General features: G+C 34.5%; 1 protein-coding gene across 1 annotated transcript in view; it reads right to left on the bottom strand.

Moving 5' to 3' along the window:
* LOC149781478 (uncharacterized) overlaps positions 1 to 25103 on the bottom strand; it is a 430415-nt gene that overhangs the window by 52284 nt on the left and 353028 nt on the right. The window contains exons 35-36 of the mRNA XM_089934971.1: positions 16518 to 16650; positions 2687 to 2788 (exon numbers count right to left, since the gene is read on the bottom strand). Of these exons, the coding sequence (XP_089791097.1) occupies positions 2687 to 2788; positions 16518 to 16650 (235 nt within the window). The remainder of the gene's footprint in view (positions 1 to 2686; positions 2789 to 16517; positions 16651 to 25103) is intronic.

Below are 25103 nucleotides of genomic sequence, written 5' to 3'. Positions count from 1 at the left end.
ACAGTAGTAAATACTGAAGAGAGATACCCCTAACTGCAGTATAGTAGTTGTCCACAGGTATAATTTCTCGATCACAATGGCTTCAGATATCTATACAGCATGGCATCTGTGAAAAGAATGACATATAAGTACATCTATCTTCTGCACATGACCATGCAACAGAGTGGTGTGCAAAAGGTCAAACTGACTTTTTCTCTCCAGTCTGGAAGGATGTATTCACATCATATGGACGGTATATTTTCAGCATGAAAATAGATATCTAAGCTATACCAACAGGATAAGTAATTGCTGATTATAAAAATATATTACACTTATTAAAAATGAAAAATGTACAAAAATATAGTAATGAATTTATTATAATGAGTAACATTACAGGTGTATAATCTGATTCCTTGGTATAAATGTCTGTAATTTAATAAAAATAATTTTATTTTTGTTTTTGAATCCAATGCACTGTTTCCAATTTTTACCAAGCCACATGCCAGGAAGAGTTACAGTTTTTGCTACCATGGGTGACTATTAAAAAAGATGTAATTCAGCAGTTTTACATAAATACTTGATACTTTTGCCATTATTTGTATATAAAAAAACACCAAAGTATTTAAAGTATTTAGGTGAGTGTGTATGTTCAATTTATGCATTAGTTCCTGTCAATTTTGTTGTGAAAAATTGATGATGCATATCAAACAGACAGTTAACTTTTCAACTCTCAATACATGCAGATGTAATAAAGTTGGCTTTATATATATATATATATGAAAGTGGAGAAAGTTAAAGCTCATAATGCCATTTCAAGAAGATCACAACTGTTCATTTGCATTGCACTGGAATATATGTGCCAACATTGGGGTCATGAACCGTATCAACACCTAGATGTGGCTGCAACAAACAGCTTCAATAACATAACCAACACTGGGGTCATGAACCATCTAAATAACATGCTTGATCTTGGCATCATGAACCACGTTGACACCAGATATAGTTGTAGTGTTTCCTACAAGAACAAAACCCTTTGGTTCTTCTGAAATTCTGCCATGGTCATAGTTTTTTGCACAAAAAACAATGTGCAACAGGAATCAGATTTATATTGTACATACAGCTGTAACGTATATCAGATTTAATCATATTTATTTTTAATTTAATTTTTTGTCAGTTTTAAATTTTTTATTCTATTATAATGTAAAATTTTTCACTAGAGATGATACTTTTTCAGAAAATTGTTTTACCTTGACTGTTAGTGTATAAACAACAGGTGTTAATCTAATTCTGACCTGGATTCAGAATTAGTAAACAAAGTTCCATTTTATTTTAAAATGATTGGTTGTTGTCAAGGTCATGATGGGACTATGTGGGTTAAGAAGTGAACACTTTTTTTATTATTATTCTGGGAATAAAATCATTAGTCTAATCAAGGCCATATTCTGTGTATGTGATTTAAACATGATCATGTGACCCCCACCCCATTTCGCAACTTGGGGGAATTTCGAAACTACGTCTTATGATACAATATAATCTTTGTTTTGAGAGAGATTTCTCAGTTTTGGGCTTTTCATACTGATATCAAGTTAATTTGTTGTAGCCAGATTTGAGCTATAATTTTCTTCAGATCGGTTGGATTTCAAAAGGATTAATTCTCTGGAAATATTTTGAGGAAAGCTCACAGAGAAATTTTGGAAATACATTACTTATAAAATTTAATTTGGAGTGCCATTATTTGTATTTCTACAAGGAACTGTAGATAAGCACAGTACTGACTACAGCATATGTCATCATCATCCATCTTGGATATTACATCAGGATTCGAATTTGAAATTATTAGGACATTTATTACTAGGACTTTTGCAATTTAATTCGTGGATTATTCTCAGATTATTTTTGATTTGATTGTTGAAACCGTTAAGTTAAATTTTTTTTATTTTTACAGAATTTTCCAGGAAAATAAATTATTTGTTAAATTTTAAAAAGCTTGTTGCTTTCACTCTTTCTGTGTTACTGTTTATTCAAGCCTAAACACGTAATACAGTGCATCATTCCGAGTCCGACTGTCTTTTACAGAGTCTTGAAGTGCATTGGGGCACCCTGAACTAATGGAAAAACTACAAAAATTTTATTTTAAGGCTAAAACCATGAACTGACCATTACATCAGGCTTGTGTGCTGACCAGTCATGTGACCTACTCATCATCTCATTTGGTAACTTAGGGTACGAAGGGTTCACTGAAATGATAGTTATACAACCTGCTGTTTGTACCCAGATTTTATCAGCAAGGTGGTTTTGCACCACATAATATTTTTAAATAACATTGATAACAGTTCAATCACACTGATTAATAACATGACTGTGATTTCCAAACTGCTAAATGAAAATGTCAAATATTTAAAAACCAGTTTTGATTTCTTAGTTCATATATAATTAATATATCTGTGTGACCACACCCTCCTCCTGACAAGACCACCCCTGTTATAATACCACTTTCCTATTGTGGAAGAGGTGGCTTTGTAAGAGAGGAACCACTACATTGGTAGCTTCAGAACTTTCAACAATGGAGAGTACCTATACATACCTTCCAGCAACCCTGACCCTCCTGTCAGTGTAATATATAGAAAAAAGAGGAAAAAGATTTAATGCTTGAATACTTTAGCATTGTAGACTAAATTCAGTTAGTAAAACTGCCTTAAGAACTTACTTTACTGCAACCTTCTTTGGCAGCCAATTCCTCTGGCAAATGTTCTTCATCCACATATGGTCTCAACTCAAACGTAGTGTCTCCTCCGCTTTCATACCATTGCTGCAGAAGAAGCAAGTATGAATAAGTCACACTGCTTTTGTTGAGACTAAGCAGGTTACGTATTTTTTAATTTTCTGTTAACTTTTCAAGCATGAAAATCATACTCTATTCCCAAACCCCCAATTTAAATTTTGAACTAACAGTGAAATGTGTTACTGAAATTAGCATACTAGAAGAGAATCCAAATTTTATAAAACCCCCATGGAAATTAGCATACTAGTAGAGAATCCAAATTTTATAAAATCCCCAATGAAATTAACATACTAGTAAAGAATCTAAATTTGACAAAATCCCCAATAAATTAACATACTAGTAGAGAATCCAAATTTTATAAAATCCCCATGGAAATTAGCATACTAGTAGAGAATCCAAATTGTATAAAATCCCCATGGAAATTAGCATACTAGTAGAGAATCCAAATTTTATAAAATCCCCATGGAAATTAGCATACTAGTAGAGAATCCAAATTTTATAAAAATCTCCAAGGAAATTAGCACACTAGTAGAGAATCCAAATTTTATAAAATCCCCAATGAAATTAACATACTAGTGTACAATCCAAATTTTAAAAAATCCCCAATGAAATTAGCATACTAAAAGAGAATCCAAATTTTATAAAATCCCCAATGTTCAATGATTATAGTGCTAAATTAGTTTTTTTTTTTTTAGCATACTCAAATTTTAAAACTTTGAAGTTTGAAGAATATGGGTCTTGAACTGCACCTTCCACTGGCATGGAAAGAGCACTGATGAGCAACATGACAATGGCATGGGTTTGCAGTGAGATTGGCACAGATGCAAAAAATCAAGACACCATCAGCAATATCAGAGTGCATCATCTATCTCAGTCAGTCTGTCATTTGTTGGAGGCTTTGTTACAGCCATAAGCAACTATTCTCCAACTCCCAATGACAAAGACCACATCCATTCTATGGTGCTTTACTTGACATCCTTCATCCTGTACCACATGGCATGAGGCTGTTCTTCCTCAGTGACTTCAATGCAAGACTCAGATCAGACCAATGATTGTGTCCAAAACATCTCAGACATCATGGCATCAGCATTATTAATGAGAAGGACCAGAGGTTACCTGAACTGTGTGCACAGCAGCAGTTTTGGATCTTCATCACATTTTCCAAGGGCAATCTGGGCACAAGGTGTCATGGCACCACCCAGGCAATCATGGGCACAAAGGTGTCATAGCACCACCCAAGATGTGTCATCTAAATCTGAATATTGCCAGGAAATGTGACCTAGCCAGTGTACTTCACACCTATCATAAAACAGACTGTGACCGCTCCTTGCAAGCAAGAGTGTGCAGCAGTGAAAGTGAAAGATGAAGCAAAATGACTGCAGTTCTCAGAGACCACTAAGCATCTTATATTGGAAGAAGGCCTGAAAGGAAATAATGAAGTCTGGAGTGCCCTGAGATTAGTTACTTACAAGTCACCCATAACCACATTTGCTAAAATAGGACTGAAAGCAAGAACTGGTTTGGGACCAATGCAAATAAAATTGTGCCAGTAATAGAGGCAAATTATGCTGCTTAACTAGAACACAACCTAAATCCAATGCCAGAAACACTTCAGGTTTTCAAGTTGGATATGAGTGTAGTGCAGAGGGCACTCGGGCACTGCATAAATCAGTATTGGGTTGATGAATGCCAGGAAATGCAGACTGTATCAAATACAGCAAACATATGCATCATGTTTGATGGGATCAAGATATCAATTGGGCCAGATCATTAACATTGTCCCTCTGAGTGTTGGATGGCAAGGTGATCATCAACATTTTCCCTATGAGTGTTGGATGGCAAGGTGATCAACATTGTCCCTTTGAGTGTTAGATGGCAAGGTGATCATCATCATTGTCCCTTTGAGTGTTGGATTGAGTGTTGGATGGCAAGGTGATCATCAACGTTGTCCCTCTGAGTGTTAGATGGCAAGGTGATCATCAACATTGTCCCTTTGAGTGCTGGATGGAAAGGTGATCATCAACATTGTCCCTTTGAGTGTTGGATGGCATGGTGATCATCGACATGAACGAAGAGCTATTTTGCTTTATAAAGAGTTATTTTGAATCTAAAAACAATCAGCAAATTCATTGAAAAACCTTACCTTGAATGAAAATGCTAAATTCTGCCGTTAACCTCATGAAAAAGAATTGTTAGCTTTGCTTACATTTGTCTTAAAAGATCCTTCTTATTCTGTTCAGATTTCAACTAAGTAAAGAAAACACCTCTAATTCAATTTAAAAGGTTGCAAATTCCAGCTAATTTGCTTACAAAATGATTTACATTCTGTGCCAAGAATTTTCACAAAACTTCTAAAACCCATATTTTCTAATCTTCAAAAAAAGGACAGAACAATGTTACATATAATAATGAAATCTTTCTGCAAGTTGATGCCATCTTAGACTATACCAGTAATATTCAGGATACTGTCACTCTTTTGGATGCCTGACAACTCACACAGATAAGCTGGTTCTTCATCCCATTTAATGCATTACATTTCCTGGGTTTATGTTAAATTCACGGGTATGACAATCAGGTTAATAGACTGCCAGAAATCTTCTCAGTAAGAAATGCCACTAACTATTGGGCCAAATGGTCACCAGTGAATGAGATGTTTTAAATGCTTCTCTCTACTACAAGGCTCAAAGACAATCACTTGAGGCAGGCTACTGGAAACTGAGATCAAACTATTACAATTTCCAATCTGCACAAATTTAGAAAGACAATCAGTTGAGAAAGGGCATTGGGAACTAGAACATAGTCCAATTAAAGCAAACAAATGTTACATTGGTGGATAGACAATGTGCATACAAGCTTTCCTCCAGTACAACATGAGCCCCCATGACTTGTTCTCTGCAGTGATAGAGAATGGCTCAGGTAGTTATAACATATAACATATATTATCACCTAGTGGACTCTGGTATGAGACTTAACAATTAAATCATATAAATATTCTAGAGTTAAAAGCAGGTTTCTTGACTGCCAAAGCTTTGTGTTGTTTCAAAATTAGGAATCCGTGTTCAGTTGCTTATAGACAGCACAGTCACAGTTTCAAATCGTGCAATCGTGGGAAACATGTTAAAAATGAATTATCCCACAAGGTAGATTTGGTTATTGTATATTCAAAGGAATAGGTTTCTCAATGCCACCTATATTCTTCTCCAGAATGACAAATGAAGACAGAATGGATGTTAGATGAAAGAGCATTTGCATGTCTGCCAGACAAATATAGTACATTCAATATTGCTCTTTTGCATCCCGAGTTAATCATCGACTTCCTATGTATGTGGTTTATCTACCTAACAGCAAGGCTTTTGCAACTGACCTTCTATCGGTTTGACTTTACATGTGTCTATCCCTTCCCTTGAGTCTCATCATCTTGCACTTAAATATACTGTAGGAGGACCATGCAAGTTGTTATGTATAATTAATTTGTTTGTTTGTAAGTTTTAATTTTTTTAATATATATTTCATTAGATGTTATTGTAATATAACACTGTATGATGGACTTGACCTTCTCCAACAATGAATTCATTTCTGCTTGACTTCTTTTTATTTATTTTTATTAAGTTTATGTCAACAATACATAGCTACATTATTATCTGTTTATGGGCTTAATATCAGGATACTTATTAACAAATGTAAACATGTTTGATTTGGGTCAAAGTTTTGGAGTTTCCTAAGTGAATTATATATAATCCAGTTAACTGTCTTGTAAACATCAGGATCATTTTAGAAGGATATTTTCCAACAGGTAATGGGGTTTTTCTAGAAAAGGCTAAGTGTGACCTGAGGTCAAACAGAGAACTATATAATCTTGTAATTGTGATGACTTAGTCATTTGTGTTAACATCTAGCACTTTCAAGTTGTATTAAGTTGTGACCAGTTGGGCGGAATTGTATTTTCTTCAAATTACTAAATTCAATTGATTATTTTCTCTGGAAAGACAAAAGTGCTCTGATAAAATTCTTTGATAAAGGCACTAACTGGAATTTATAGTATATTCAAACCTGGAATTATATTACTGTGATTCAACAAAAGACTGTTGACACAACAACACTTCAATAGCTTCCAGACACGTCATCGACTTCAGTTTTGGGATTTTTTCTGGACTTTTACTGAATTTTAATCAGGACTTTTAATTACTAGGATTTATAATTCTTTGATTATTTTGGAATTTAATTCACAGTACCTAAACTTCTTTTTTCTCCTTTTTCTTGGTATTCTTGGGAAATAAATATATTTGTAAAATTTTACAAAGCTTGTTGTCTTTCACTCTTTTTTGTTACAGCTTTGACTGCCCTGTGAAACTTTACCCTTTTCAGTAGATGAGACTGGAGGTTTCCAAATTATCACAGAATCCCTCATTTCAAGCATTTCAAACAGCTTGTGGATGTTACCACTGCCTCCTTAAGAGGTATGACACAAAAACATTGTTGGACAAGTATAAAAATATTGCTTCAATTTTGCTCCACAAAACAAGTTAATCCAGTTCAAGCATGCTCATTCAGCCTAGTTAGCTACAATATATCCCCCTGGCAGACAACTACAGCATGGGCAGTGATGACTTAGTTCAAAGGGGTTTTCCAATGGCAGCAAGCCTTACCACTATATAATGTTACATTGGAATGTTTATTATCAAATTATGTTATTTCTTGTAACCTCTGGAGAACCACAAAGAAGCACCTAACTTGTAAATTAGTCACGTTACTGGTCTTGCTTACTGGACAGAGAGCTCAAAATCTGCATTTCCCAGATTTTAGGTATGTTAGATGTATTGACAGTAGTATATTTATATACATAGTTGACTTTGTAATGCCGTCCTGCCCAAGGAAATGTTTGCATGAGATTTCTTGCCTGCTTATTTGGATGGTAATCTTTGTGTAGTTAAATCCATTGTTACATGTTTAGGCTCTTACAAAACATAACAAGAAAAAAGTGAAAACAAGCTTTATAAAATTTAACAAATAATTTAATTATTGCCCTAGAAAAACAAGGTAAAAATGAGAAAATGAACTTATGGTTTTACAAATCAAATCCAAAAATAATCCAAGAATTAAAAGATAGAAGTCCTAGTAATAAAAAGTCCTAATGAAACTGAATTCAAATCCCGATGAAATCCAAAATGGGATGCGATGATGTATCCTATGGTCAGGGTCATACTGATGTGTCAACAGTTCTTTGTTGAATCACAGAAAATTATATTCCAGTTTTTGAATTCTGTGTAAATATCGATAAATCTCTTTGTCAAAGAATTAATTTAGAGCACTAGTATTTCCAGGGAAAAGAAACTTGAAATCCAAATAAATTGAAGAAAATAAAGTAATTAGCCTAAAAACTGGACAAAACATAAAACACTTTAACTTCTCAAGTGTTAAGGCAAGAATAACAATTATTTCTCAAAATATCAATAATAAATCTAGTTACAATGCAAAACACATGCCCGGATGTGGGTCAATCCTCTGGAAAAACCCAACTGATACATGTTATTTGTCACGTACTCCAAGTATGGCCTTGATTCCACTTTATGAATCTTCCTTTGATAAACAATAAAAATTAAAAAAAGTTGTTTACTACAAACTATCACTGGTTCTGAATGAAGGTAAGAAACTAGGCCAGCATTAGATACAATGCTTCTATAAAGTTGTTTATGTCACAAATAAAAAAATCAGTCAGAACTGAACTATATTCCAGTAAATAAAGTTACATTACAATATCAAGTAATGGAATTTAAAAAATTTTAAAACTTACAAACAAACAATTAAATTAAATCAAATATAAATTAAATCAAATATACCTAACACCATGCACAAATATCTCACTGAAATTTCATCTCTGCGGGATGATGTCTACAAATTACCTATTGGCTGTAAATTACCCCATAAAGGCTTTTCTAGAGACACTGTGCCCCGATGGAAAAAAATTGTGATGCAGTTGGCTAGTATTGACATTAACATATTTTGTCATCACAGCACCAGAGCAGCTTCTGCTTTGTGTAAAGTCCCCATTGCAAATGTTTTCTACATGGGTTAGCTGAAGTAAGTGCTTTTTGTGCCTTTTAATATAATGGTATGCCTTTTGTTAGAGACACTTTAAACAGTGAAGCTATGTTACTGGGTAGCTACAATTCAGCACAAGTAAAATGGACACGAGATGAAAAAGATAAGTATTTTTATTTGTCTAAATTACATTCAATGTAGTTTAAAATTGTTTCTTTTATCAAAATTCAATTTCCTTTTTGTATTTCACATGGCTGCATAGTACTTACAAGACAGTACATTCATCATGCCATGAAAAAGGTTCTTTAATCATTAAATGATCTTAGTTTCTTCAAAATTTATCAAAGTTTTCAATCTTTGTTGCATTTATTTACTTCTTCCTACTACTCAATTTATGAATGCACAATTCTAAAATCTGCTAGAATCAGAAAAGTGCAGCAAAGGGGCAATGGAATTTAGAAATTAAATGAGACTTACCTGTAAGTATAGTTTTGATAACTCCACTGTACCGTTGGTATTTGAGCTTACCATGAATGTTGTCTGTTATTGAAATCTTTCCACATTCATCATAGAAGAAATTCAGATCCCATGAAACACCCATTTATGTCCCCCTTGTTTTTGGAACAAGCATCCACTTCTTTTACAAGCTTTTCCATCACACATTTAGGAAAATACTTAAAATCTTTCCTGTTAAACAGATGTTCCATACTTAAAAGTTGAATCAAATGATCAATCTTAAACATGGAGATGTCATCAGACCATTGCGCAAATGGGACTATAGTTTCCATGTTTTATAATTTAAATTTGGTGTTGAAACCAGACTAACATCAAAATAGGAGGCAACTTCTAAACTTGATCCATCAAACTCTTCTATACTAATATCTTAATCAGAATCTTTGTTTACCATAACTGTAAATCTGACTATACATCCCCGTTTGTTTGTACCCCCCTACCGATTTCAATAATGGAAACCTTTAATGTGATCAATTCATTCATTGATTTACAATTCTAACCTGTGAGTAGTGTCCCTAACACCGTCATGTTCTGTATGTTTCACACTTAACAGAAGTTTTCAATATAATAGACAGACATGCTCAAGATTCATTTCCAGTTCCTGGGCAAGTCCATTTCCAGCAAAGGAGTGTACGCATGATTACAGATGTGCATATATTATGTCATCTGCTTCCGATATTTACAATGTTAAATCAAGCAAAGGAAAAGAATGACAAAAACAAAGTTGCCTTTCACGTAGATTTAACAAGTGGCTTAATTTCAGTGTTCATGTGTGCAAAGGAATTTAGTTCCAAACTCTCAAAGTAATGGTAATTTACAGAATTATCTGGCAGTTACCGAATAGGATCAACTATGTCATTATGTTGTCTGATGGAAATAAACTAGCCCATAGTGTACACAATATGGCACCACCATGTTATTATGGAAAGTCCCTTAAGCATGAATGGCACAGGGGATGCCAGTGTTAGTGACATTTTGGTCAAATTCAGGTTAAAATTATAAATCAGTGAGTCAATTGGCTTAGTTCTGTGCACTTTTTATCACATTAAATGTTTTTATTATTGAAATTGGTAGGGGGGTACAAATGGGGATGTATAGTCAGACTATACATTTCTCATTACTGTGCAGCGATGTCCTTCGTCTGTGTATGAATATGAAGTACAATGTGACAAACTTATATCAAAATGTCAAGTACACAGTCCTTGCATTGGTTATTGATAATCAAAAATATGTAAACTTTTGAACTTTCAACTAATCAACATTCAGTTAACACAATGGTCATATATGCATATGTTTAGTACTAGTATTTCAAGCATTACTTGGAACTATGCATCAGTGGGGAGAAAGCAGCACATATTGACAGTAGTGCAGTTGAAGAATTATTTACAAGTGATGCACAGAGGCATCATGGTAGATAATGGGTTAACTCATTATCTCCTGATGCCAAATTAACCTGTAATTTACCTCCCTTATCTCCTGAATGTCAAGATAATTTGGTGCAGTTTACTTTGCCTGTATCCCAGGTACCACTTTTGGCAGTATTAGTATATAGAGGTATCCCGCAAGACAAATTCAAGTGGCACAAACCAAAATTTGACTGATTTCAAGCCATTTCGTCATTTGCAGACAGTTTAACCAATCAATTAACTTACATAGATACAGGAAACATTGCAGCATACTGGGAAAGAAACTGAGTGTGATAGCGCCAGAAATACTGGAATTATTTAGATCTGAAAATGATGTAAAATGACAAGAATCAGACTCTGATGGAAAATTTTCTAGATCATTTGAACAATTGGTAAATGAATGTTTGAGAAAATGAATTTAATTAGCTTGAGTGTACAAAATTCTGAGTTTATTCAAGTGTTTTTTTAAGAAATATTTAGTGGAGAATTCTAAGAAAAGTATGTAAAAGGAAAGAAAAATAAACCTCTCTGCAGTTTTCACATGAGGTAAAGAGACAACAAGAGACACGACAAGTAGAATTTCTGTCTACATAAAATAAAATTATTTCATGTGTTGAGGGTTTGAATTATTCAGTGTGAATTCAAAATGGATGTTATGGATTATTAATGACATGAGGAGCAAACTTTTAAGTAAATTTGTTTATTTTTATGCCTGAGTTTTACTTCTGCATGTTGCATAAAATTTATACCAATATGTACATAATTTTATTGAGTACATCTGACAAATTTCAGCTGAATTGAAAAAATACAAAGCTAAATAAAAACACAAAAAAAACAACAATTTATTGCAAATATCCCCCTCTGTAAAAGTCAGCAACTCAGGTGATACAAGCACTGGTAAGACTAACACTGCTCTGGGTGATCCCTCTGCATGTATGATGTAAGGGAATGTGTAGCTGTTTGCCACAGGGGTTAATAAGTTCAGGAAAATGGTCTTTTTAAAAGCTGGTCCTGTCATTAATTGAAATGAGATGGACTTATGCTATTACTTAAGAGGAATTTAAGTACTGTTAGTTTTTGCTTTTTGTTACTAGTCTGGCTTTAATGAAATACAAATGCTTTAATCCTCGGAGGAATATTTTGTCACTGAAGTGCATACGCCTGCTGATTAGAAAAGATGCCAAAAAAAGTTCTGAAACCACTGTCTGACAACCTAACTGATATATGTGTCCTTGTGTGTCAGAATCTTGTTCTTTCCTCAGTATGACTTGTGGGACGATGAAGCCATAGGTTACAACATGTGTTTGAATTTCTTTTGTTCTTCTTTCCCTGTATCCTCACACTGCCTCAAATCTATACTTATGAGGGGTATTTAAAAAGTTCTGAATATTAGTATGATGCACAACAAAGTTCTTCATTACAATACATCATTGCATCTCCTTCAAGTACTAGCTATGTACCTTCATACACTTACTCGATCTGATAATGCCATTTTGTATTCACTTTTGATGTACTGTTTATACACTTGAAAATGCGCTTCCATCTACCAAGTCGATTTAAAATCAGCAAATCTTTGACAACAGGACAAAAAGCACAAAATAAGGGCTGTATGGAGGATGTGGAAAAATCTGGATTCTTATGAAGCATGTCAAATCAATGGATTTATGTACTATTATTGCTTGCATGGAGTAGATAGATATATAGCTTGTTTATTGGTGCACAGATTCAGTAGTGTTCTACAACTTCTGGCAATACTTTTGACACACAAAAATGTCTAGTGACAAAAGCAGAATGGGGCACAGCTATAATCCATAAGGCTGGGCCTTTAGCATTAAAAAAAAAATACATATAAAATTATTTTTGATAGTCTGACTAACAAATGATTTGTGGTTTCCACCCCTTATCTCTGATCCAAACTTTATTATTTATCTTGCATCAGTTTCAAAAACGTACATCCATGTTTCATCATCATTTAAATGACACTGGTCACTCGTTTCATACTTTGCCAGCAGCTGTTTGCTGATTTCAATCTGAGTCTGTTACTGATCAGCCTACAACAAATGTGTGACCCATCTTGCAGAAACCTTTCTGAGCTGCAACGATTCATCTTCAACGTATTACAAACAGCTGATTAATTAATATCTTAATTATCTTCCACTGTATATTGTGTAACTTCATCAATTTCTCTATTCACAGCGATTGCTCTTAGGTAAGTCTTCCAGAATGTGAATCACCATACATGGATTTGCAGACATTTAATGTTAAGACCACCTAAAATTGCAAGACGTGACAGAGAATTTCATCCATAAACTTTCTGCATATTGGCCTTGAAATCTGTTGGAGTATCCTAAAAGCACTCAGATTTTACCATATACTCTGTGCTCATTAGCAACTCTTTCTGTAATACACTTATATTAGTGACATTTACCTGTGTCACAAATATATCTACAGTTATCCAGCAATCTGTATGTGCAGCTGCAGATCATTTTATAGATCCTTATTTTGTTATTGATCAGTAATAAATTATTGTCATGTTCAAAGAAACATAAAAGTAATAACTTTTACATACACTTGCACCAGTTCTAATTCCCTCTCGCTCCAGCTTTACATTATGTCCCTCAACATTCCCACTCATTTACATGCACACCGTATTGGGAAGGTGAATACCTGACGATAATTACTAGTAGTAGTCTTGCTTGCATTGAAAAATTAATTTTGCAGTCCACTGTCATGCATATTTAATTTGTGGTTTGAGCTTTATCTTTATCTACAACTGTGGGAAGAAGCTTGGGCCAACCTCACTAATGCCATTTTTTAAAATTTTGTTTACTATGACCAGAGTTCCCTTGGAAATTATACTGCCAAACTGATTTTTGACAATTTTTTATAAGTTATAAATAAGTTATTTACTGATATTCAAGTTTATGATCTAGCCTAAGAATGTTTTGGAAATGGACTTCTGACCCTCATCCTGGTCCTTTTATTATGTCAGGTTTTTATATAAGATTCTGATAAACAAAAATTATTCAATCCTTCTTTAACTTCAATCTATAAAATTATTTACTGCTATGTTCAGATATGGTTAGAGAGGAATCATTTATTTAATATTTATTGGAACTCAAATTGCTCATTGACATTTTGAACTAGATCACTTTTTTGTCATTATTGTGAATTCAATCCAGATTATATCAGTGTGATGCATTGAGACTATTGGTACATTTATGACTAATTCATTCAGAACACCAGTGAAATTCATTTGGAAGACTCTACACCTTTGGGCTTGTGATAGAACTCTTATAATTATTTGGAATTATTTGGAATTTAATTCACAATACTGAAAGTTTAGTTTAAATTGTCACTTTGTATTCTAGGGAAATAAAATGTGTTAAATGTTACTAAACATATTTGCTGTGCTTTTTAGGTTACTTAGTTTTAAGACCATTAAGTCATAATATACATCATAAAACTTAGTTTTTCTTTATTTTTCTTTATACACTGGCTAGGATCCTAATCCATGTCCTACAGCCTAGTTTTAAATTTACCAAATAGGCAAAGATTTCCTTGCACAAACAGTGTTGTAGTGTGGGTTTATGTGCTTCCGCAATATGAAAAGCAAAAGTCTTGGTTGAACAGGGGCTGCAAATCTGTAAAATGTATTCAGAAAATTTCGTCCAGAGCTTAATATAAAGCCTCATTCCAGATCTATCTTCAGTCTATTAAGTACCTTAAAAGTTTGAGTAGAAACAAAAAACACAGGTAAGTTAAACTCTGTATGCTCAAAGAATATAATGGGAACATAGATATCAACGAATTAAAATCAACATTTATATTTTGATGGTAAAAATATCCAACAATGTTGTCTCCTTCATATGTGTTTTTAGGCCGCATATCTGTTCAGATTTTGATAAACTTGATACAGATAAGCTACTATCCGAATTGGTCAGTCTTAAGTAAAACTTGTATTTTAGACAATCAGATTGCTGTATTCTACACAAGTCCAAACTTAGTTCTATTGGTAAAATCTAGGTAAAATTTTTTAAAAAATCACTAACATAAGGTACCAGTTTAGTCGAGTATTCAGACTTTTAATTGTTCAATTTTAAGATGGACTTAAAATTTTAGTCAGTCAGGTTGCTGAATTACATACTTAGAACAAAGTATAGACTTAAATTCTCCTGGTGAATTCCAGGTCAGACCTGCCATTACATAACAACACATGTGATTCTCCTGGCAGAAGGCAAAAACTACTGTTTTAAAGGCTGTAGCATACTGTTTAGCAGTTGAAATAAATAAAAATAATTTTTAAACAAGCAAACATTAGTTTTATACACTCTGGGGACTGTCAATGTTCCAACAGTACAATAGTTAGTGCAATGGTGTGTGGCAGTGCAAAAGGATTATAATTGTCAAAGAACAGTTGGCATGTGTACACAGCAAGCTGTTAATTAATTACCTTATTGTTGGAGTTTGCAGATTTTAAAGTAAAATGTGGGAGGCTTTTTTGAGGTGTTAAAGTAATAAAGGAATAAAAGGTGATCCATCATGTCTTTTGAGCCTCTGATGAAAACAGATTGACATTTGTCAAAGGGGAGATAAAACGGAGACTGACCATAAAACATAATTTTGCCAGACACACTAGTGTTAGTATTTTGATTTTTGTCTTTTTTAACTGTTAATATATTAAGATGTTTTAAGAGGAACATTTACAGAGAGCTCTTATATTTGTTTCTTCAACTGATGTAAAATGCCAGAACATGTGCTTTCTCACTATTCTAAGAAACCACCAGCCAAGAAATATCACAACAGTTCAACAATGCTTGGATATCAGTGTGTGTATGCAAGTAGTAGGGTCCTAAGGCTGCATATCTTTCAAAGGCATGCATCTTTTGTATTTCATAAACAATTCACTTTTTCATGAACATAAATCAAGTTCAAGCCCTGGATACAATATATCAGTTTCAAATATATTACAAGACAATCACTTTTAATGTTGGAACAAATTATTAACAATAGCATAAATATATCATGTACTTTTTTCCATTTTTTTCTTCAAGTCTAAATCAACTTTATTTTGTTGTATTTACTGAGGTGAAACTTGCCAACAGAGTTTTGGGTCTGAGTCTTGATGAATGGCATCAGTGGTCACTAGACCGTGATCTTGTGAACTTAAAATGCTGCTGCATCTTTGCAGTTAACTATAAAATAAATAACTCTTCCTCTTCATAAATTGACAATATACTAACTCGTACTGAGCATTATTATAACATTTTCCATCATAATCCAATCCAATTTATGTTAAAAACTTGCTGTTTAATTACGGTATTAAGAGAATACGGATGACCAAAAATGCACTTGTTTTGTTTTCAGTCCCCATGAAATGTAAAATTTATGCTGACAAAGAAACAACTAGCTTAGAAGGCAATCTACTGATCAAAACTGATAAACCACCTGGTTTGAAATCCTGGTTCTCTCACATGGGTGCACAAAACACTAGCATAACAAAGTTTTTTATATTCCATATATGATTTAAAGTGAATAACACATACCCTATTCTTCTGATGCATCTTGTATCACCATCAGATTTTAATCCAACTATGTATCAAGCTGCTCACAATCTTCTGCATGTTATACACATGGGAAAAACTGTATGTGGAAAAATACAGGATACCATTTGGTTCAGCCTGCCTTATGTTTTTTAATCAGGTATACATACAGATGGATGGACGTGCACAGCGATGCCAATAAAATTGCTATGTTGAGCTTATGCCAAGGCAGATTCCACAATAAAATGTACATACCATCTTGGCCTTCTCTGCGAGTGGATCATCTTTATCTCTGATGAGCAATATAATGTCCTCTGGTGTAAGGAAGTTAATCTCACGAGAGTAAGGACTTTTCCTTGTGCAGACTTCAGACATGATTATTCCAAACCTACAAAAAGATAGACAATTGTCCCTAACAGAGTTCTTTGAAGATTGAACATCATATGACATTATGTTCATTTGTTTCTCTGTTAACTTCACATTATCAGAATTGTTCAGTATTTTACAATATTGTACATATTCATAATGCCCTCACGCGCTGGACACATGTGCCCAATAGTGTATTAGGAACTACTTTGTAAACAAATCATGTACTCTTGTGAAGCAGACACTTTATGTTTTGGTTGATTAAATTTGTTTCTGAATGAACTAAAGCAGATGTTTCGTGGACTGCCACATACCAGCTGCTTTGCTACATTCCATGTTAACCTTTTTGATACAATGTTTTGGAATTTGGTGATAAACGCCAGATTTCATAAAATTACTTGGTACCTACAAAAAACATGGCAAGTTATAAAGGCATAAACTGTCTCTTTTAGCTGGTAATAAGAATGGCAAAAAATATACTTCCAGTTTTACATTCTGAATTTCCTCAAAATGTACTTTCTTAGTTCTGCAAATCTGAATTAAAATAACCATGTCATGAGTTCTCAAGCTTGATCACATATTTCAAAACTGTACTGTAATTTCTACTATATTCCAAGTGCAATTACATCCTCCTTACTGCACTAAAAATGAAATAAACATTAAATTGCGTCTTTTTCATAATTGCAATTAAAGCACTTCATATTTTTCCCACATTATGATTTCAAATATCAATGACAGAACACGCACACTTGCAGATGTAAACATGCTTCACCCGCACTGCTTGAATCAGATGCATTTCATGTAGAATTTGCATACATGAATCCAGTCCATAATCATGAAATTTCGTAGAATCAACAAAAATACCAAAATCTATTCATTCCAGATAAAATGTAAAACTTGCTGCAATGCGCATTCATACACAACATGACTCCAAATTTCAATTTTAAGTAGACAAAAATGCCATTTTCTTTTGAAATTTATGTCTAGCATGTGACAAGTTCAAATTTATATGGGCGGAGTTATGTATGCATTAATAATGTTGTTGTGTAATGATGAATCTGCACTTGTGTATTTAGTTTGGAATACGGCATACATTCATTTATGTTGTTTCTTGTAGTATATTTTGTTTATATAATTAAGCCTTAGGTAGAATAAGAAAATGAGCATATAATAAAAGGGTTGCTGCATTTGTATGGGAAAATACGAACTTGTTTTGTCAGATGGATATACTGTACTCCCAAAGTCGTGCAGTATTCCATCCAAAAAACTCACTCATATTTTCCCATACAAATGCAGCAACCTATAAATATTTGGGATGCAATTTACATGAAATTTTGATAGTGGCTGCATTGTATTGAGAATTATTCTTATAAACTAATTTTGTAAAATCAGTATCAGCAATGTTTTCCCAGTAAAGAAAATGTATAAATGACACAGGCCTATTCTGAATAAAGGTAATGGAATATTCCATTATGGAAACTCTTTATCATCATTAAGCTGTCAATTAATATCGTAACAACTCTGTTGAAATTGATATGACTGACACTGACTTTACTTTAAAGGAACAAAATTGTCAAGAATGGCGGAGTTATAATTAGATCAGGGTCTCAAGGATGCTGTCTTGGTGAGTAACATGTTTACTCATTTACCTGTAATGGAATTGCAACTCATCAGTCTTTACCTACCTAGATGAAATTTTTGAATGATCTCAATTAAGAAACTTTATGATGATAATCTGGGACTTAATGAGGAAATGTGGTTCATACCATCATTGATCTTGATATCCGACATTCATGTAATAATTAAAATTATCTATTTTTCACATTATTTTGTCAGAAAACTTAACATTTTATTTTCAGGATTGTGTACTGAAGCCTCAGGCAACTACCGTATGTACTCTTGTATAAGCCCATTCGCATATAAACCAACCCCCAAACTGAACAGGTATAAACACTAAAAAGTGCATGACCTGCATATAAGCATACAACTCCGAGGCATCTCAAATGCATGAGGTAAGTTCTAAATGCATTTATTTAGGCAAACTTTAGGCAAGCTTACATTAAAAAAATTACATGTATACTTATCTCACAGTTGGTGTGCATGATTATTAAAATGAAATGGTATAAACTTGTTTGAAAAGTAATTTATCTAATTTTCTGTTTTCTTATAAAGTTTCTGAAATAATGCTTCAAAAATTATGTTAATACCATAAAAGCTGAACTGTAGTTTGCTTTGATGTAAGTGACCTTACACCATATGTGTCAACTTTCACGCTGGGAGGAAAAAAAACTAACTGATTTTTGGGGTTGCTCCATGCCTACCTCCCGATTTCATATCTTCCGATTTTTGTAGAGAACTCCTGATCATTACATTATGTCTTCTATTTTCATTTTTTCTAAACAAGAAAAGTCCTACATGTTCTGTTGTATCACCTGTGAATTATTGTTGTGAGAAAATAATTATTTTAGTATAAAGCATTTACTTCTTCACTAAATAGAATGTTATGCATGCTTTGCACTGTGTAAGTACTGTACATTATAGTTCAGCATGGTCTCCCTGGTAAACTCAACCAGCCCACGAAATATGAAATCTGTATTTACCTTTATTTAGCTTTGTGTTAGACAAATCAGAAAATATGCACATGTAGAATAATAACAAAATCAATCATAGTACTTTTTAACAGTTTAATAATTGTTGGGTCACTGAAAGTTACTTTTTTTACATGCCTATGTCTTAGGACACGGAAAAAATTATTGTTTCATGTCCCAAAATTTACAGCAATTACAGCAGTCAATAAAAAGACCAAAAAAAACTGTCAAGTTTACACACTGGCCCTCGAATAAGCCGACCCACCCTTCTTCCAGGGCTTTATTTTTTCCTAAATTATTTGGCTTATATGCGAGTGTATATGGCAGTATATGCGGCCAAAACTAGGTTGCATTACATCCTTGCTTGCCAATACAGAACACTTTTATGATGTTTCTTTTCATTTACATTAAGATTTCTGGCTGCAATTTTGGTCTTTGTTTTACTTTTTGTTTTGTTTACAAATTATATTCATTTTGTACATGTATTGCCATTGTTGTTAAGTCTCAATAAATACTAAAACCTCAGCTATGAATGTGTCCCAGTTCTAATTTTTCTATTGTTTCAAAGTGTCTTTGACAACTGAATATATTACTAAAACGACATATACCCTTCTATATAATCATATTTCCAAAGGACAAACTTGAAGTGATCTTAACACAACAAATCCAGGTATGGAAACAACTGATCTAGAAAGCAAATTACTTAGGTTTAGGAATTCAAGTACAAAATACCATTATTACTCCTAGAGTGTCATGAAAATTGTAGATCTAACATGAAATTGTTTAAAGTGGAATTTTTAATGTTACATAATTTTTCTTACAAGAGTAAAAAAAATTTCAGATATTAATTAACATATTACTTGCCATGTCAACTACTGATGGAAGACATTGTCAATATGGGCCACATCACATGCTTATGGCATTTTAAGAAGGCATCCAGGTATTGTAGAGAGAACTCCACAACTGTCATTGAAAGGTCCAAGTCGATTATATAATGTGGAGACATTATTCATTATGCCCAAAATCTGGATCAGAGGAGATTAGTCAATGTGTACTATTTCTAATCTTCTGACAAGAAACTACTAATAGTTCTTGCTGCAAGAGTGCTAAAAGACTCTACCTGAAAACCATGCTTGAACATCCTGGCCAATATTGCCAGTATAATCCACTCTAAAGTCTTCTGGAAGCATTCTTATGTGCAAGAGAAAATGGATATATAGATTTGGAACCATTTCTTACCTGGTTAAGGAATGTAATTATTCCAAAAACAAACATGTACATATTGTGAAGAAACTGGTAGTTTTATTAATACCTGGGCATTCCACACACCTTTAACTCACTGTTAACCATGTAAGTTATGTGAGGTTGTGTGTGTTGGACCGACCACAGACTGATCAGATCAATGCTTGTCATAAGCATTGTTCCCACTCAATGCTAAGCATCCAAAGAGCATCAGAAAACTGTTTAACACAGCGAGACTGAAACACGAGTACCATCAAACTGATTCAAAGAATCACTCAATCAGAATCTCATAGCAAAAGTACCACTGGCTTATGTCAGCTCTGAGAATTGGTGCTGGTTTAAGAATGTCATCAAGGAAACAGCATAATGACTGATTTGATGAAATCACTGAACTCATCAAGGATACAAACAAAGCAAATGTGGAATGGCAAAACAACCCAAGTTCCACCTCGAAGGCATGTAAGTTCAAGCACCTCAATTAAAGGCCAAGTAAGAACTGCATGTGATGAAAGATAAGTGATAGGATACAAAGGTTGGAGAAGTACATTGCTATGCTGCTACTCACAATTCTAGACAGTTCTTCAGTTCACTGAAAACTGTCTATGGCCTTTCAAAAACAGGATCCATCCCTTTGCTCTCAATAGATTGATCAAAGGTGATTGAAGACCAGGAACAGCTAAGAAACCACTGGGCTGACCACATCAGTGGGTGGCTAAACATGCCATCTACTGTCAACCCATCTGCTCTCAAACTGATGCCCGAACAGGCAGTAAAGGAGGAATCTGATCTATCTTCAGATGATGAAATCAAGAAGGCCATCTATCCAAGAACTTGTATAGGGCTCCAGGAAAGGATGGAATCTAGTGGAAGTTTAGAAAGCAGCAGGACCCAGAGAAATCAAAGTTCTCTGTGATATACAATCAATGTTTTCCATGATATATTCCAGAGCATGTGGGAATGAGAAACAATGCCAGAAAACGTGATGCCTTGATCATTTTCCTTTTTAAGAACAAAGGCAGCAAAGCTGACTGCTGCAACTACAGGGGCATCTCCCTCCTTTCCAATGCTGGCAAGATCCTTGCAGAGCCACATTAAAGCAACTAACTACTGTGTCAGAGGCTAATCTATTGAGGCCTAGTGCAATTTCCATCAAGGATGCAGTATGGTGGACATGATATTTACTGTTACGCAGGTCCAGGAGCAATACAGTGAGCAGAACTTTGACCTACACTCCATCTTCACTGACCCCACCAAGTTCATCGATACAGTAAAGAGAAAGACTATCTATCTGCCTGTGCAAATTCATTCTGATCATCTGGGTCTTCCAAGAGGCATGAAAGGATAGGTCTTCTCAAATGGCGACCCATCTAAAACTTCTGGGTTCTTGATCGGGGGTAAAACAGGGCTGTGTCCTGGCACAAGTCCTCTTCAACCTCTTCTTTATCTGTATCCTCAACCACACTATCCAGGATTTACAGGAGCGATTGAATAATGGATATTGGCTTGATGATTCACTCTTCAACCTGCGCTGACTCATTGCAAAAACAAAGACAATGGCAAAAACAAAGACACTGGAAGTTCTCTTCTGTGAAGCCCTGTTTGCTGACAACTTTGATCTCAGGGCACAAAAGACAAGTGACCTGCAAACAATGCTCAGCAAGTTTTCCAAAGCCTCCAAGCTATTCAGCCTCACAATTAACCTTGGCAAGACTAAGTTTTTTTCCAGCCAACCCCAAACACCAGTGCACCACAGCCAGTCATCACTTTTGATGTCACTCAACTGAAAATTGTGGGTGGCTTCAAATATCTAAGCAGAGTCATCTTCAGTGATGGTTTGCTTGATAAGGAGATCTCCACAAGGATCAGAAAAGCAAGTAGGTCACTCGGAAGGTTTCTGACAGACTACTCAACGATCACAAAGTTACACTATTCGCCAAGTTAAAGGTGTATAACGCAGTGGTCCTCACCTCCATGCTCTATGGCTGTGAGACTTGAAGTGTCTACTGCAGATGCATCAAGTTGCTGGAGAAATATTGTGACATGGTGACAAGATAAGGTTACCAACCTTGGCATCATGGGTAAAGCCAAAAAAACAACCTTCAAGGCAATGCTGCTCAAGGCCCAACTTCACTGATCAGGCCATGTCATCAGAATGGATGATACCTGCTTGCCAAAACAGATCTGTGGGGAACTGGCACATGGCTAAGAAAGCAAGGCCAACAACATAAGTGCTAAAATGTACGCTAAAGTGGCATGGTTTCAAACCATTGGAGCTTGAACGAACAGAACAGACTGAACCCAATTGCATGCTCTTAACTGCAAGACTTCACATGGCCTTGAAAATGAGTGCTGGAGCCAGATGGAAGTAGCCTTGGAGTGTTGCCACATGTCAGCTTCCATCCCTGTAACTGCAATGGATTTCCAATGTCTCAGCTGTCATCAGCTATAATGCAAGTTAAGACTAGGACTGTCCTTTTTGGATTCAAAGGACTACCATGTTTACAGTGATATATGTAAGAGAAATAGGGACCTATTATACTGTATTTACCACATGTTTTTGGACACCATTTTTTTTTTGGGGGGGGGGAATATAATATTTAAAATGCCTTGTAAGTTTTTGGACATTGCTCCGCTATAATTTTTCTACAATTTATTTTTCTGAACACAATCTAAAAAGATCTTCTGCGTCGTTTTAATGTAAAAGTCACAGCGTGTTTGCCGTTAATTTAACTGATGCAAAGTTCGCTTCATTTGGTTGCTAATTATTTAATGTGATCATGAACTTCCATGAACTAAGATAATTTAAAATTTGTAACCATATGTATGTATGCAGATAGACTGATAGATAAACATTTTTATATTAAACCATACACAATAAATAGCAATATCAAAGAATGAAAAGAAATATGATTTAATGCTGTAATATATTTAAATATATTATTCAATTTCAAGTGGCTTGTCCATAGCCGTTTTTAGGTCCTCGGACAAAAAGCCCTCAAATTCTGTATCATTATCATCATCCATATTGTTTAATTGTTTGTCATTTCTGATCAGCGCATTTTCACTTCCGCTCAGATTGACACTGATGACGCACACCTTGAAAGATTTCATTTTCCTTCAATTTGTCCATGGCATTTACTACCTTGTCCAAATACAGTCTGTTTGCTGGCTGTCATGATCAGTCCGTTGCTGCTTTCATCAGACGATTTTAATGCATTCGTAGCATCCCCAATGTATTCTGTCCACTGCAGCGGAGGTAGCTCTTGACAGGTTTATTGATGCTCACATCAAGAAGTTGCAACCTGGATGTGCAGCCTCCTGGTATTATTGCTGGCACAACATTTCCATGCTGCAACTGTTTCTTTATGCCCGGAATGAGACGATAGCAAATAGTGATCGCTCTCTTCTGGTGAATGACAAATAAATTTCTTCAATCCATGCTTTCTCTTGAACTGCAATATACCACCCATTGGTGGCTTCAGATCTAGATGTCTCTTTCCCTTGAAAATAATCATTGGGGGTAATACGTTGCCAGAACCTGCAACGGCTAAAACGTAATTTGTCTCTTCTCCGCTCAAGTTGTATGAATCGGAATGCTTTTCATTCCCTCTTTATCCACTGTTTTCCCTGGCACAAGATCAAAGTACATCATCCATGTTAATAATAAACTTATCGTCAAACTCGTCCTCCTCACATCTATCCATCACAAACTTGTGGAATGAAGCAATCTTTTCTTCCAAATCCCTGGGTAAATGTTGGGCATGAGAGTTCCTGCTTCTGAGCACAAACCCATGTCTTTTCACGAAACTCTCTCCTCAAGAACGACTGGCATGGAATTTGCTCTCTGGAAATTTTGTTGCGACAAGCTCCTTGGCATATATACACATTCCCTCAATATTATGTTTCACAACGACAGCTCTCCAGTATATAGACTTTTGACAGTGGTGGGTATTTTATTTATACTTTATATTTTAATAGCTTTGATTCGGCTAATAAAAATATGATTGGCTGTCAGTGTAGACACTGTTACACACAAAACCACTTCAAACAGGTGTGAGAGTTTTTGTTTGAATAGAAACCATGACCCCTGCTTTATATCATTAAACAATACATCAGAGAGTCGGTATGGATTAGTAAAATTCATTGGCTTTGTGCAACAAAACAAACCCCTTATTCCTGAGGCATTATATACCAAGGTTTAAACATAGTTATTGTTCTACAGGTAATAAACCTCTTTGTAGACGGTAATAATAATTATAATAATAATAATGAGGATTTCGTATAGTGCCTAATCTTTAGAAACTCTAAGCGCTTTACAACATTAGACAACACCTATAACATAAAAAACATATATAATGATATTACTACAAAAAAAACAAACACCATGAAATAAAAAAAAAAAACTTAAAATACATGCTGAAAATATTTCAGATAGGGAAAATTATTAGGTCTTTAAGTTCTTTCTTGCAAACATTATTAGGTCTTTAATTTTGTTCTTATTTCCAAACACACCTGTCAAAGAAATCAAACAAGTTATATTATTAACAATTACCACCTCGACACCTTGAAATCTCCAACATGCATCAAAACAATCTTTGAGCAGTCAATTGTTTCGAGTCGGCAAGCTCTGCTTATTTTGAAGCAA

The sequence above is a fragment of the Sinohyriopsis cumingii genome, chromosome 15 (genome assembly GCF_028554795.1).
Source record: "Sinohyriopsis cumingii isolate HCF-2022 chromosome 15, ASM2855479v2, whole genome shotgun sequence".
Lineage (NCBI taxonomy): Eukaryota > Metazoa > Mollusca > Bivalvia > Unionida > Unionidae > Sinohyriopsis > Sinohyriopsis cumingii.
Note: the sequence above shows the minus strand (reverse complement) of the source record. Positions and strands in the feature narration are given on the sequence as shown.